This window comes from Corvus brachyrhynchos, unplaced genomic scaffold, assembly GCF_000691975.1.
Source record: "Corvus brachyrhynchos isolate BGI_N302 unplaced genomic scaffold, ASM69197v1 scaffold302, whole genome shotgun sequence".
Classification (NCBI taxonomy): domain Eukaryota; kingdom Metazoa; phylum Chordata; class Aves; order Passeriformes; family Corvidae; genus Corvus; species Corvus brachyrhynchos.
In genome coordinates, this window is record NW_008237244.1 from 3,095,947 (window position 1) to 3,110,863 (window position 14,917).

The following is a 14,917-nucleotide window of genomic DNA, read 5'->3' on the forward strand; positions in this document are numbered from 1 at the left end:
TTTATATGCCAGTCATCTGCTGAATGTGTGGTTTACTGCTGGTTTTAAATATTTACTAAATCAGGGATATTATTTTCAGACTGCCTCATAAAAATAAACAAATGAACAAAAGTTTATAAAAAACCCAAGAGCAGTTACTGTTCTAGGCAAGAATTTTCATCATGCCTGCTTTCATGTCCTTTTCCATGAGTTAAGTTGTTGGCACTGCTATCTGTATGACTACCTTGTTTTTGCCTTAAATGCTGGTGTTTTCAGTTTCTGCTGTCACTTCATAGCACCACTTGTGTGCATCATCCTGTGGGGTGAAAGGACAGTCACACCAACACAGAGTCTGTGGATGCGATGCTGACTGATAACTTTAGAGATTTTGCAGTGTAGAGCAGTTCGAATCTAGCTTGTGGCATGGGGAAAAGTGTCTTTTTTTCTCCAAGAACTCTCCATAGCCACTGTGGGGGAAAAATCAGGGCAAGATCACTCTGGAGTACAGTCAAAGCAACAACTGGGAAAAGGAACAGATCATTTCAAGAATGGAACTAAGCTGGGCATGGACCAGTCAGAAGACTTTCTGGTAAAGAATACTCTTCTGTCTCATTTTCCTTCCCTTCCTGTTGAGCTGAGCCAGTGTGTCATGTCATGGCAGACAGTCTCTGGTGTCTGGGTATCATGAGTCAGCAACAAACTGAAAGCATGTGAAACCAGGACAAATCAGAGTGAAGATCCAGCAGTGGACTTCCACCTTCTTTGCTCATGGACTTTTATTTTCTGTTCCCATGATGGTACAGGTCTCTGTATTGCTCTCCTTAGTTCCCTTTCACAGACCCCACAGAAATATTTGAGGGACTTGGACAGGATGGCGAAGGGTAGGATGAAGGTTGCAAATGGCCATTTTCCTTGTTTAGTCTACAGTAGATGGCATGGTCTGTCTCATAAACAGTATCAATGATTATTGCAGGTCTGCCTTGTTTGCATTAACTCTTTAATTTATTTGACTTGCTCACCCATGCTAGGCTGGTGAAAATTAGTGGTTATACTATTCTTTCAAATTCCCCTTTGGGAACTGTCTCCAAGAAAAACATAAATCCCATTCATTTCGGCACCAAAACTCATTTTAGCACCAGAGGAGTGCTGAAAGCCAAGGACATGACATTGAAGCAGAAACAGAACTGACTCAAGGCCTCTTATTTTCAGCTTCAGAGAAGAGGGGAAAGAGATACTGTCAGCTACACTGCAAACTTTCCAGTGCAATATATATTCTCCTTTTCCATTTCAGTTGTCCTGATGACTACTGGTTGTTCAAATGCAATCAGGAGTTTTTGAATCTCACTGTTGCCATGAGGCCACATGTTTCTGAGCTGCTGGATGGAGCCTGCCTGCAAAGGTACAGCACCCTGCTCTGTCAGGAGGCTGTGGAAACGAGCAGAAGAGACCCTGGGACAAGGAATACTTTGGAATGACAGCCTTCCTGGCTGTGATGGAAGCAAGGATCAATGGCATCTGCAAGACTGGGGGCTTTCAGGGAGTCTAGAGAGAGTGCCTATTGAGAATTGTGAGGAAATCTCCATCATTAACAGAAAAGCACAGGACAGAGAAATGAAAGCTGATTATAGAAACTGAAAAAATGTTTTTTTAATCCAGGAATGGTCCCACAAGAAGACTCATGAAGCCATCTGAAAGGATTTTTTAACAAAATGTATCTTGTGCTTGAATTGGTAAAATCTTAAATCTGAAAATAGAGAAGTCTCAGTGACTTTGACCAGAAGGCTTTTACCAATATAGTGTGGTAAAAATTTCTGTTGGAAAGAAGCATAAAATAAGTATAACAGTGTGTTTATTTCAGTGGGACCTGGCATGAAAGTCAGTCAGTGGCCACAGCATCATTGCTGACACTCCTGAGATCTAAAAGAGACCACCAATATAGGTCATTAGCTAAGGTTAAGCAGGGTTAACCCTGACCTTTCTCCAGTCTCCAAACAGGCATCTCTTAAGCAAATAAAAACCACAGTTATTAAAGAACTCTTAAACAACTACAATAACAAAACAGAGTGAAGTGGAGTCAAAACTACAGATCTGTTTTATTCAAAGCATAATATTTATGTATGACAGATACTGAAAGGCAGCAGAACTAGTTTTAAGGACCATCTCTATACCTAGATAGGGGAGGCATACTTGAAAGCATTCTGTCTTTTGAACAAGAGTGCGACATGAATTTAAGTTTTCCAAAATGAATATTTTAATTCCTAAATATTGGAAATTCCTAACTGCTTAATAAAGAACAATACTAGAAATATTTGACATTCTGTTAGAGTTACAGGTGGAGCCTCAAATGCTAAAAGGCTGTTCAAAGCATCACTTAAGTCTGATCTAGTTCAGCATTAGTCTCACATTATCTTTCCCACCCTCAATGGTTTCAAGAAGATCTATAAAACCAGACTTGAGCTGATGTTTACTTTTACAGCTAATGGTTCCTCAAATCTAAAAGAACTTCTAAAGAGTAGATAAAAGCAGCTGCAAAAGTGATCTAGAAATAAACATCCAGAAGAAAGTAAAACTGCAATCAAAGTTCCAGCTGTTCTCGTCTCAATTTTTATCAGTATTCTTTTTAATCAGGCGCATTTTGAAGTCAAAGGCTTATTTCCAACAGCTTTTGTTCATATATATATATGTATGTAAGCCCCTTGAAATATTACAGAAGTTCTGTTTCACATCAAAATACTGTACATTGTCACTGAAACTATTAATTTTCTTTTCCTCATCCCCCATGTTCTCTCTGGGCCCCTCTTTTGCATCTGGCATGTGTACTGATACTCAAGATGACAAATACTGATAACTGTGAAGCTGCAATGCTGCATACCTCCATAAGGCAAAGCTTAGCCAAAGTTAGTCATTGATTTATGTCCCATATTCTGTTCAACAGCATAAGGGGTTTCTTTTCTAATTCCATACCTTTAATCCTTGCCACCTCCAACCTAGTGTGTGTCAAATTTCCATCTTATTGTTGCAGCTGTGGTTTCTTAAAATGAAAGTATGCTTCTTGAATGCAGTGACACATTCTTCAGTTTATTCACAGGTTTAAATTCTCAGTTGTTCAAGAATGCCTGAACTTATTAAAATATGATAGTGTGAGATTTTTTTTGCATTATATGGTTGATACAGAGTTTTTAAAAAACAAATTATGGATGTTGGGATGACTATTTTTATTTGCTCCAAATCTGTAGAAAGTATAGGAACTTAGGCAGAGAAAATAAGTCTAGGGTTCTCTTTATCAAAGAGATTACTTACAAAATACACAAGGTAGAAAAAGCTCTCCCACACATGAAAAGCCTTGCACAGGTGTAGAGATGAAAGGAAACAAACTGTGCAATGTCTAGGTACAGTATTACTTAGGGTAACTTCATAACACCACAGTAGGAGAGAGCCCACAAAGCAGATTGGGTGCAGGAGAATCTGTATTACTTCAAAACAGAGCTGCAAAAGTTTAGTATTTTTTTCATGGCCTTCACTGTTTTAGGAGAATACCCAGCTTCCCTGTGCTCTTTTATGAAAAAAGGACCAGAGGCAAGATGCCGTAAATATTCCTCCAGAAGCTTGCAAGCAAGTCCTCCACATTACCTTCCCAACCCTTTTGACAGCTGTCTGTGGAGCACTACTCTTCCTGCAGGTGAGCTGGTGAAAAGGATCATACCTTTGCTTCAGTTCAAAGTCTGGTACAGTAACTCAAACCCACTTTTATCATCTTTAGAAGCTAAGAGGTTAGTGTTTTCCACCAGAGCAGCTGACACAAGTCCAATTCCAGGAAAAGGCCAAGAAAATAGCTAAAAGCAGTAACAACTTAAAAACCACTGCAAAAAATCTGCCAGAGGACATCTGTCAAAGTCCAAAGAGTTCCAGTTATGTATGATTTCATTTGATCCCAGAGGCTAAATAATGTACAGGAAAGATTTAATAATGTTATGCAGATTATGTGTGGAAATGTAAAATGAACCGAATACAATGCCAGTTTGAAAAATGGTCATGTGCTCATAGCACTATTATTGCTGCACAGTCAGAAAACACAGCTTGAGCAACAGACTATGATAATAAAATGAAAAATTGGAATTGCTAGAATATTTACCCAGGTGAGGCTATTTGATTAAAAAAAGATGACTTAATATTTTCTCTCTGCCAGGAAATTATCAGTGGAGAGAGCCCCATTCCTGTTTCCACCACATCAAGTTCCATTGCCATGTGAAAGCCTGATAGTGAAAATGTGGTAACCAATGATCACTGCTCACAACATTTCCAAATGCCAGTGCAAAGGAGACTTCAGCTACTAAATGCAGAACAAAAATGAATGGCCCTCAGCTATCTCTACTTGCAAGGTTGAATTACAGCATCTGGCTGAACAAGAATTGCTGAAGTACAGGTATGATCCTTTTGCCAAGCCACTTCCAGAAACAGCAATTTCTGGCAGAGAAAGGGAAGAGGCAGCTGTAAAGGTGATGTGACTGACCACTACAGGATCTGCCAAATGATATCTGTCAAATCTTCTGGTAGTGTAATGCTCCAATGCCATTTAACACAATTTAAATACTGGCAGAGGAGGGATTATTAAACAGGGTTCTTAGCCAGCAGAGCTATGGGCTTCACCATTAAAAAAACCCAACCAAACCAAACAAAAAACCCCCACCTGAAAGCAGTAGTAAATTTATCCTATCTGGCAATATCTAAAAGCTTTTGTCTAGACTCTCACACAGGAAGCTAGTGCAACATTGCCTAGATTTCTTTTAGCCGGTACTTGTGGTAGCATTGCTTCAGCCAGTGTTGTTGTCTCCCTTGGGGTAGTGGTTATACTTTTACCAGCTGAAAATTTATGCTTAACAGTTTTTCTTTCAGTGGAAGGATCTAAGACTTTTCCTTCAAATTCTAGGTCTTTTTTTTCAGGGAGTTTCAGTAGGTTTCTTAGGTTTCTCATTTCCTCTTGCTATTCCTGCTCTCATCTGTTTTGCAAATGGCCACCATAATGTTAAGCTTATCTAATGGCCAGGCCTCCAGCTGGAAGAATGCCAGCAGCATTCTGAAAATCAGTCATCTGAAAGCATTCAGAGGACATGGCCATCACCTTCTCCCTGAACCTCAAACATAAAACTTCCCTGATAAGCACAGAGTCCAACACCATGAAAAGCAAGAGGTTAAACTTAAATTCAGATATCACTCTAAGCAGCTTCTTTCAGTGACACTCAGACACTGTTGAATTCATCTCACTCTACAAATAATAATTCTTTTTTTCCCCCCCAGTGTTTGGGATACTGGTTTTACCTATACACAGTAAAGAGTGAGTGTCTCCATAATGGTTTCACTGCAAATGCAGGTTTCACTACACAGTTGTTTCTCCTTATTTTGTTAATTGGGATATTTCCCCCCCTTCACTGGCAGGGTGTAAGTCCATCTGTTCCTGGTTTTGAATTCAGGCATATCCATGGCAGTTTCTTCTATCAGTATGACTTAGGGTTTTTGCCACAAGTCCTGTGATAAAAGTGGCAAGGGCAGAACAACTTTCTTTCCCTTGGTAAGAAGAAATCAGCAAAAATGCAAGATTTGTTGCAGGTCTTCATATGCAGACATAGAGACAGATCAAAATTCTCACGAATTTTGCTATTGACCTTGTTGAGTTCTGAATGTTATTCAAAAGGAGGAGTACTGGGCCTTTGATTCAGAAATCTGGGAAAAAGTCTGAAAAACAGCCCAGGGTTTGCATAAGACATTTTGAAGATACAACACGTGGCAATAAATATTGAAGAAGGAGCTAAGAAGCTTAACTTTGCAAATATAAAAACAGAATATTGTAATAACATTTATTTAGTTAAGATGTGATAAAGAAGAGCTGAAACCAACTCCTATACATCCTATAGGAGAACCAAGGAATGGAATCTGTGTGGAAAAATCATCCCCCATTTGGACTTCTGCTGCATCAACGAGAAGGGATTCTGAAGTTGCGGGAGATAGAAAAAACAGGCCCAAAGGAGGAAAGTACAATATGAAGGCATCTACACGACAATAGAGTGCCCTCTGCAGTAACCTTATTTTGGAAAGAGAGCTGACAAGAGGAAGAGAAAGATCTGCTGTCTGCTGCAGTATCTGTCTGCAGGGCTGGTTCAGCCAGCACTGACAGAGAGAAACATCCTGAGAACCTGCTGGGAAAAGTCTTTCCCACCTTCCAGGGATCTCAGCGCTGTGGGATGCTACTGCCCATAGTGTGAAGGCTGCTGAATATCAAACAATTTCCATTCTGATAAACCAGAGGACACAGAAAGCAGAGAGGTAGGAATGCAAGATGGAGCTAGAGAAGGTTTCATAGTATATAAGGTAAAGGTCTTCCTGGAAAAGAAAAAAAGTCATACCATTAATACTGTTCTCTTAGAAAACATAGTATATCTTAGCTTATTTATTTTGACTAAATGGGAATGTATTTAGGAGGGAGCTACGTTTAAGTGAATTTAGAAAAAAGTTAAACCAGTAGTTATGCAGGTTTAAACAGGCACAGCTCTAGGGGTGTCAGCCGGTGACTTACATGGGCTGCAAGTCTGCCTGGTACAATCATTTGTTGATTAAACAAACCTTCTTGAGGCCAAGGAATCTGAGTAACAACAATGAGCCTTCCTCCAGCTCCTAACTAACAGCATGAAGTCCTGCACTAGCTTTACTGTCTTAGGACTGAGCCAAACAAACAAAAATAGAATTTCTGGAATGCATTGCATTTCTGAAGAGTATTATTTAAAAATTAGACCGCAAAAGATTATTATCACAGGCATACCACTTAAGAGCAGCTTTCCTAGAAGCAAAGCAAGTTTGAGGAAAACCTCTCAAACAATCCCTCTTACTGTAAGACACCTGTTCTTCTTAAAGCACTTTTTTTAGTGGAAGTCACCCCAGCTGAATTAAATTTGTTTCCCTTGGGCCTGCATTTTCTTTAGCCAACACAACAGCTGCACCATGTGGAGATGAGCCACAAGAAGTGTAACAACACATGTTTGTGATTGCAGTATCAGCTTTGGCAGATTTCAGTGCAGAGGTCTTTAACTGCAGTCTATTAGAGGGCCAGCTTTGCAATATATACAACATTTTGCAAAGTAGTAGCAATAATATAGATATAGTTCTATGTATTTCTTATACATGCTGGTACATTAAAACCAGAAAGGAACTGACTATTACTTATAGCTATAAATATTGTATTATGCTCAAACGTTTTCTTTTGCATGTAAAAGTAGGATGTAAAAGTAGGAACAGAACACAAGGATGGGTTAACTACAACAAAATCCCCTGAGGCCCCTGTGCTAGCTCTTACCCAGTCCGGCAACCATTCAAAATGTGCACTAACTCTGTTATTTCAAAGCTGTAGTAAATTTAATCTCTCCAAGAAATTGCTGAATTCCTGAAAAATAATGCATAATCTCATTTCAATGTGCTTTTTTCCCCTTCATTTCAAGAACAGGTGCCAAAAACTGGTCTTGTGGAGCCTAATTCAACATACTTTAGAACACAGTTTTGAAGACTGCTTTTGAGGCATTTAATTTAGAGCTTCTGAGTATCCCACACCCATCAAAATGAGGTACTTGTTTTGGAAAGACCATTTTGAAAGGTCAAGAAAAATGCCAATAACAATTGAGTCAAGCATTTGTGTTTATAATGTGTTGTTCCTACTACTTTATGTAAAATTAGTGCTGCATATATTTGTGGGTATACTAACACAGTTGTGTGGTTTTAATCTTCCTACACATTTTCTCACTTAAAATTGCTATACCATTGCATATTATACATAGATATTGTAATGCATTATACATTAGCATGCAATGCATATTATACAACATTGCATAAGTGTCCCTGTGACTAGGAACAGCAGATTTTCCCACTGTCTAAAATTTCAGATGCTTAGTATCTATTCCACAATAAGGGGACCACTTCTACACTGTTTATTCTCTCTGACTGCATAAGTTCTGATCTAATGAACCAATGGCACATTATTAAGAGGTTATTTCAAATAAATGCTAGTGTCTAATATGATCTGTCTCAAATCTTGAGTTTTCCTCTATCCTCCTGGGAGATGAATTGGGCGAAGGATGGAAGCACTGGTCAAGCAAAAAATCTACCTTTATATTCACACTCCCACGAGAAAATTAGACAGGACTCTCTTTAAGGACTGATCCTCAAAGTAGTATATTTGAAAGAAAGACTCTGCTGATGTCAACAGATTTTAGGTCAGGTCCTAGAGGCATTCTTCCTAGTTTGAACTGCATAGAGCAGTGATTTGCTATCTATTAACCTTACTGAAGGAGAGACACAGGATATTAAAACATGACGTTTGGCTTTTTTATTCCATTTCAGCTTTTCCTTGTTTAACCTAGTATTCAAATTAGCACATCCATTTTAAAATTAGCTTTAATGAATTTATACTGTGTATTGTTAATCTGGTAAGAGCATCTTAATACCACCACAAATTAGATCATGGAACTACAGAAGAGCTCAAGGATGAAGCAATGAAAGTTATGTACTGGCCTGTTCAAGGTTACACAAAAACATTAGGTTCTCTCTTGTTTAGAAGACATTGAAATGTGATATATGAACACAAGAAAGTAAAAGAAGTAATGCCTTTAAATCTTAAAACGATTAGAGTTTTATTCTGTAGGGATCTATGGGAGGAGATGGACTCCACCCTGAGGAAGATAAAAGACCTTAGTTTTCTCAACTGGAAGGAGTGATTCATGCTAGGTGGAAGTGGTATGCATGTGATATTCCTTATGTGGTAAATTAACTGTTTCTATTAAGAAAGCTCCTAGCATGTGGGATTGCTCTATTTTCCTCAGCTCTGCAAAGAAAATTATGCCACCAAAACTTGTTTTCTTTTTTGCTAACTCCAGGCTGGGTAAAAATGGGCTGTGTTGATGGCTGTTGATAAATTCTCTTGTGGTATTAAAGAAATCCATTAATCGTCCACTAAGAAAATTATTTTTAAGGAAGGAATAATGGAAAAAATTTAGTTCTCAAATTTAATGGTGTTAATTAGCCCTAGATAGTAACTTGCTCTGTGTTTTGCTGTGGTTTTACAGCCTTACCTATGTACACTTTAGTCACTTCAAAGTTTTGTTTTCAGCAGAAAGTTCCCCTGCTCAGTAGTGACAGCAGTTTAAGGACTCATCCTGGGTAGTGGTGAGGATGCCATAAAACTCTCCCCTATTGAACCAAATCAAACCCGCTTAGAGGAGACTCAAATGAGTGCATCGTACAAAGCCACTTCTGTGAAACTTTATTATTTGCTGCTTTGCTGTTTCTTTAGCACACAGGCTGCTGCAGGGAAGCCTTCCCACTGCTTTTATGAGCAAAATGGGAATGTAAGTGCAAATCTTAATATTTTTCTTGTTTAGATTTTAGGTCTACTTTCCACAGGACCTTATCTTGTAATCAGACACATTGCAGTCAGTCATGAAATGGCCGTTATGTCCCTGAACAATTTTTCTTGGTAAAGTTTTAAGACTGGAATTGTATTTAGGTTTTGGATTTTTTTTTTTTTTTTAAAGTGTGACTGTACATGTTAGAAGCAGCTTATTTGGATTTGAATTATGATCTTCTGGCATGTTTTGGTTGGGAAAGCCGTAAAAAAGTAAGAAACTGAAATGCGGTTTCTGGATTGCAAAGCATTTAGATGAGTGATTCTTCCTCATAGAAGCACTTGCTTCTTAATATTTATGAAGCAAGCTGGAGATGTGCTTCAGAAATAAATAGGAAGGGTTTTACCAAAACCCCCAAAACTCTGTAACTGACTAAACTGTAAGCACTTCATGGCATTGCATTTGTAGTGCATTTGTATTCATGATGTGCTTTCAGGTTGTATTGGGCTCTCCTTATTTGTTACTCTGTAGTTTGGCTTCACACATATTTATACTCCTCTTCCAGCACTTAGATGAAAGACCCACAAGGGCCAGGAAACTTCCCTCATTTGAATCTGAAAGAATGGGTCTTGTTAGCCTCTCAAAAGCTTTATTCCTAAAAACTGTAAATAAAAATCTTTATCCTCCCTAAATATTTCTGCCATGTATTATTAAAATTCTCAGCTCAGGAGCTAAAGGAAGATAGGAGAAAATCCAGCAACCACGGTGGTGGAAGCTTTGGGCATAAGGCTGTGTGTATTCATGCAGTTGAAGTTGGTTTCATGAAGTACTTGCTTCCCCAAGTAATGATGATTCAATCTTTCTTATTGATACTAGTTTCTACCCCTAGTGCAGGCATCAAGGCTTGCTAGTTAAATGATATTTATTTATTCTCCAGGGTGTGAGCACACTTCTTTACAGACTGGAGAGCAGATGGCTCCTCTCAGAAAAAGGAGCAATATTTTTGTGCAGAAGAGAATCCAGAGTAACCCTCAGTATTACCACAACAACAGTAATTGTTTCACAAACCGAGATTTTTTTTTCACATCAATGACAATCTGTAGATCCCATGAGCACAATCAATGCAGCTGTAGTACAGACCGGAATATCTTCTGTGGTCAACTGTAAATAGCAACTCTGTATCCATGGTTTATTTTTACCATAGTGTGCTATAATAGGAAAAATAGCAAATGGTAAGTCTATATATAGCCTGTTACCAAGACTGTGAGCTAAATGGTTAGTCAACAGTAAAATCCTATCCTAATCAACAAATGTCTTTAAGTCCAGTAATAGTATTTTGGATATCAAAATAATGTATACTAGGTAGTGAGAGGAATTGCAGCAGTGCAGCTAATATTCTACAGGGTTTTTATGGCTCTTTTCAATGTTAAGTAGGAATTTTTTGAATAATGCTGACTTTAACAGACTGGATATGGATGGCAGAATCTATGTTGCTGTACCTATATTTCCTGACTTCTTTTCTGCATCTTTCTTTTGTTGGACCAGCAAAAATTCATTTTCCTTTTAGGTGACATTAATTAACCATTAAATTGTGAATACTTCAGGAAAGGAGACCCCCCTCCCTCTGCCTTGTTCTTTATTCCTAAACTTATTTACAAACTCACTATAGAAAAGTATAAATTTTATTCCAGACTTGAAAATGTGGTGTTCTTTTATATTTTATTTATAACTATTTTGTGACTGACAAGGTTAGGAAAGTATACAAGAAATTCTTAGATAAGTCTTCAAGGTTACTTCACATTAGACACGATAGGTAGGAACAAAATACAGGCAGAAGTCAATTTTCCTTATCTTTTGTATAAACAAGCTGGTATTTCATTCAAGGCCTTTTCCTCAACTTTTGGCATACCAGATCACTATCAGGCAGTCACAGGGAGAGACATGCAAATATGTTGTTGTTGACTATTTATCTATTGAATTTATGAATTGGATTCCAAGGAAAGCAGGCTCCTGCATTCATTCCATCTTTGTGCTTGCCTGCCATTCCCTGTCTTTCTCCCCTTCACAATCATTTGTGACTTATCTTACTAGCCTTAAACATGTTTCATGAAAAGCTGGATGTCTGTAATTATATAGTAAGTTCCTACTTTTACAGAACTCAAGGGTAGAGGAGACAATGTCCTGCTTGTGGGGCTATCTACCCCACGGCAAGTGAAAAGTAAGGGAAACTCTGTCCTTACCTGGGTTTGGGACCAAGCTGTGGACAGGCCTGCAGCCTTCTCCTGTGAGCCAAACACCTTCTCCTGCGAGCTAATCAGCGGGTGCGACGGAGGCACAGCATCCTTGGAACTCTGTGGGGTTATGCCAGAGTGGGCCAAGGCATGGTGAAATATCAGTGATGTGGAGGGTTTTAGGGACGAGAGAGCTGGTAGCATGCTTGAGGGTCTATAGGGATATTGCGGGTTTTGGTGTGCCAAGCAGGTGAATGGAACTACTGTGGGATGTAATTCCACATCAAGGGAGAGAGCACTGAGGACCCTGTGTGAAAGAACTGGGGGCTACCATGGCAAAAGGGTAGAAAGCATATGGGAAAAAGGGCTGGGCTGTGAAAAGCACCACTGACATGATGAACGACTAGGGGTATTTTGTTTGGGGAGTGTTCATGACAAGTATCTCTTGGAAAACACGTACTATTTATTAATTCTGCTGTTTTACAGTAGCATCATGTACTCATTACAATGAACTTTGTTTACATGAGCCTGATTGAATACCTTCTGAAGTAAATGCTGCTTTTATATGCTATCAAAGGAAGTAGATAAGGTCCCTGCTATAACATACGTAATTTATTTGCATGATGTTTATGAATGACTTTGAAGTATGTATTTGTAATTTAAATCCTAACCTGTTAGAAACGCAGACAAGAGCTTCTCAAGTAACTTTTATTCTTCTTAGTTTTATTATGAATTTTATACAACTGAGACAGGATTGATGTCTTAAAACACTTTTGTTCCTAATTTTAGGGGCTTGAGGACTTCCTTCGTTTGTGCTTATACAGCACCTAATAGTTGTCCATGCCATCATGATTCCTGATTTCGTTGCAGTATAAGTAATTATAATATAGACTATTTTATCTGTTTACAAAACTATATTATAATACAAAATAATTATAGTACTCAAAAACTAAGTATGGCCTTCATCCATTCTTTGGTCTAAGGAATTACATTTGATGTTGATGCCAGTTCTGCAGAAAAGGGAGTCCTAATTCAGGCAGATAAATTTGTAAAGTGGATAAAATACTTTAGAAGGAAAAGAGCAATTCACTTAGTTTTCTCCTACATTTTTAGGATTGGGCTACATTAAGCCTTTTCTTACTCAGCCGCCTTCTTAGTAGTGTTAGATAGTCCTACTGTTGGAAGAAATCATGGGAATACTCATGTAGAGTGTCTGCAATTTCCTCATCTCCATCTTGTCTAGACACCAGCAATCTCATAGTATATTCATGCCTCCAGAACATCTAGACTTCTCTTGACTGGAAACCCTGAATGAGGTAGTAGAACAGAGGGAATCTGTTTTCCCTTTCAAAGTTCCTTCTTTGCCAGTGGCTAGGTTCAGTATTGTAACGAATACCAAATCAGTGTCATATTTCACAGCACGGTTCTCAAATTCATGTCACAGGGGAAAGGTGAGCTAGTGTTATTTATTCCAATGTCATTGACTAAAAATACTACTTGAAATTATAAGAGATGAATAAAGTGATCTTGAAAAATACCGTGGTATGTATGTTATCTTACTGATGTTTTATTTTCAGTTTAAATGTACTTAGAAAGCTTTCTGGCAATTGCATAGGATACAACTTAAATTTCTGTGAGAGAGGCATGGAATTAGTCCATACTTTTTTTGGCACTGTCTGCCCCACTATGCTGTAAAGCCAGGCTACCTAACTTTTTCTGTTTCAGACATCATGGGTTTTTTACAGCCTTTTCTTTCTTCAGTGGCATAGATGGAGGACAGTCCTGCTTTATCTTCCTCAGTTACTGAGGAGTCAGGGTATTTTTTTGAAGTGGGGATTGTGGTACTAAATAGCTTTGAATGAACAGAGCAAATATCTAAATCTGCTACTTTTTGCTTGGAAAAGATTTCTTTTGTTCTTGTCAACTGTCGTTTAAAGGAGAGGTAAGAGTGGCAGATTAGACTGTTTACCCTAAGTTTTTCCAGAAAATGAAATATATGTGTGAATGGGGGGAGGGAGCACTTCTTGGCTCTGTTTCTTTGTATTGCTGTTACAACTATAATATAGTACCTGTATTTTATTTCTAAGAATGCTTTTCCTTGCTTTAATGTGTAGTCTGTGGCAGCTTTGGCTTGAGATGTAGGAGTGAAACCTGCCTCCTCTGAAATAACCTGGACAAAATACTGCCTTAAATATTTATGTTAAAGGATGTGGAGACACAACCCCTGCATTCCAGGAGTATTAAAGCCAAATAGGGATGTCATACTTCCCTTCCTTAGGTGAAATTGGTGAACTGTAAATAATAATTGGCCAGTGGGTATAGCCAAATACCCTGTAAAACAAAGCTGGACACTAGCCACATGGTGTTTGCTATCTGCCTGAACTCACCTGCCCTTGAAGTGGAAAATGGGACATCTTGTGGGATTCCTCCTTACCACTTTCTGAGGCACTCATACCATACTCCGTCTCAGGCATCTGCTGGCTCCTTCTCCTGGGTGGGTTTTTTTGGTGTATCCTACAGACTGTTGTTTATGGTATGGACACATCTGGCAGTACTGCTGGTGAGCCACTGTGGTTTGTGGGATGATACTTGGAAGAGCTCTGCATTAATCTGTTGTGCAAAGGAAGATGTTCTATTGCAGTTTTTCCATGACTCAGAAAAACAAAGAAACCTAAAAGGTCATACGGTGGTGTGTGATTTGTTTTGTGGGTTCATTCAGTATTGCCATTGTGCATTTGGCCCGACCACAGTCAGTCAACTGGGTTGGATTGACTCAGACAAAGTAGAGGACTTGCACAACAGTAGGACTTCATTCTAAATTCCCTTGCTAGTGCACATCAAAGAGATGAAATTACGTATGGAGTGCAGATTTTTTTATTAAGTGGGAGTGTTGTAATACTTGCACATCTAAAATCAGTTTGAAGTGGAACGTGGGCATCCCAGTATTTTTATGGAACCTGCCTAAGTGTTTTACTACCTTGAACTTCCATTAGTTAGGCAAATAAACCTACTGTCAGAAAAGGATATAGACATTGGCTTGAGCATGTAAGCTTTTCTTGTATTAACTTGGCTGGATCCACTTGGATCCAACACATTCAAGTACATTAACAGTAGAAAGTCGGACTTGTAAGGTGGTGAAACTGCAGCTGTCACATGGTGCTCTGGAGCCTGAAACCTGCTGCTTGAATAATTACGTGACAGCTTCCCCTGGCTTTGCAGGGTAACTTGTGTGCTTTGGCACCACACACCCAAGTGCCAAGAGCCACCACTTTTCACCTCAAAAGCTTTACCGTGTCACCCGAGGCGGCTGCGGGGAGCAGCTCCCTC

General features: G+C 38.8%; 1 protein-coding gene across 1 annotated transcript in view; it reads left to right on the forward strand.

Moving 5' to 3' along the window:
• The first annotated feature begins 544 nt into the window (after window positions 1-544).
• STK3 (serine/threonine kinase 3) overlaps window positions 545-14,917 on the forward strand; it is a 146,784-nt gene continuing 132,411 nt past the window's right edge. The window contains exons 1-3 of the mRNA XM_017730288.1: window positions 545-568; window positions 805-860; window positions 1,271-1,378. Of these exons, the coding sequence (XP_017585777.1) occupies window positions 545-568; window positions 805-860; window positions 1,271-1,378 (188 nt within the window). The remainder of the gene's footprint in view (window positions 569-804; window positions 861-1,270; window positions 1,379-14,917) is intronic.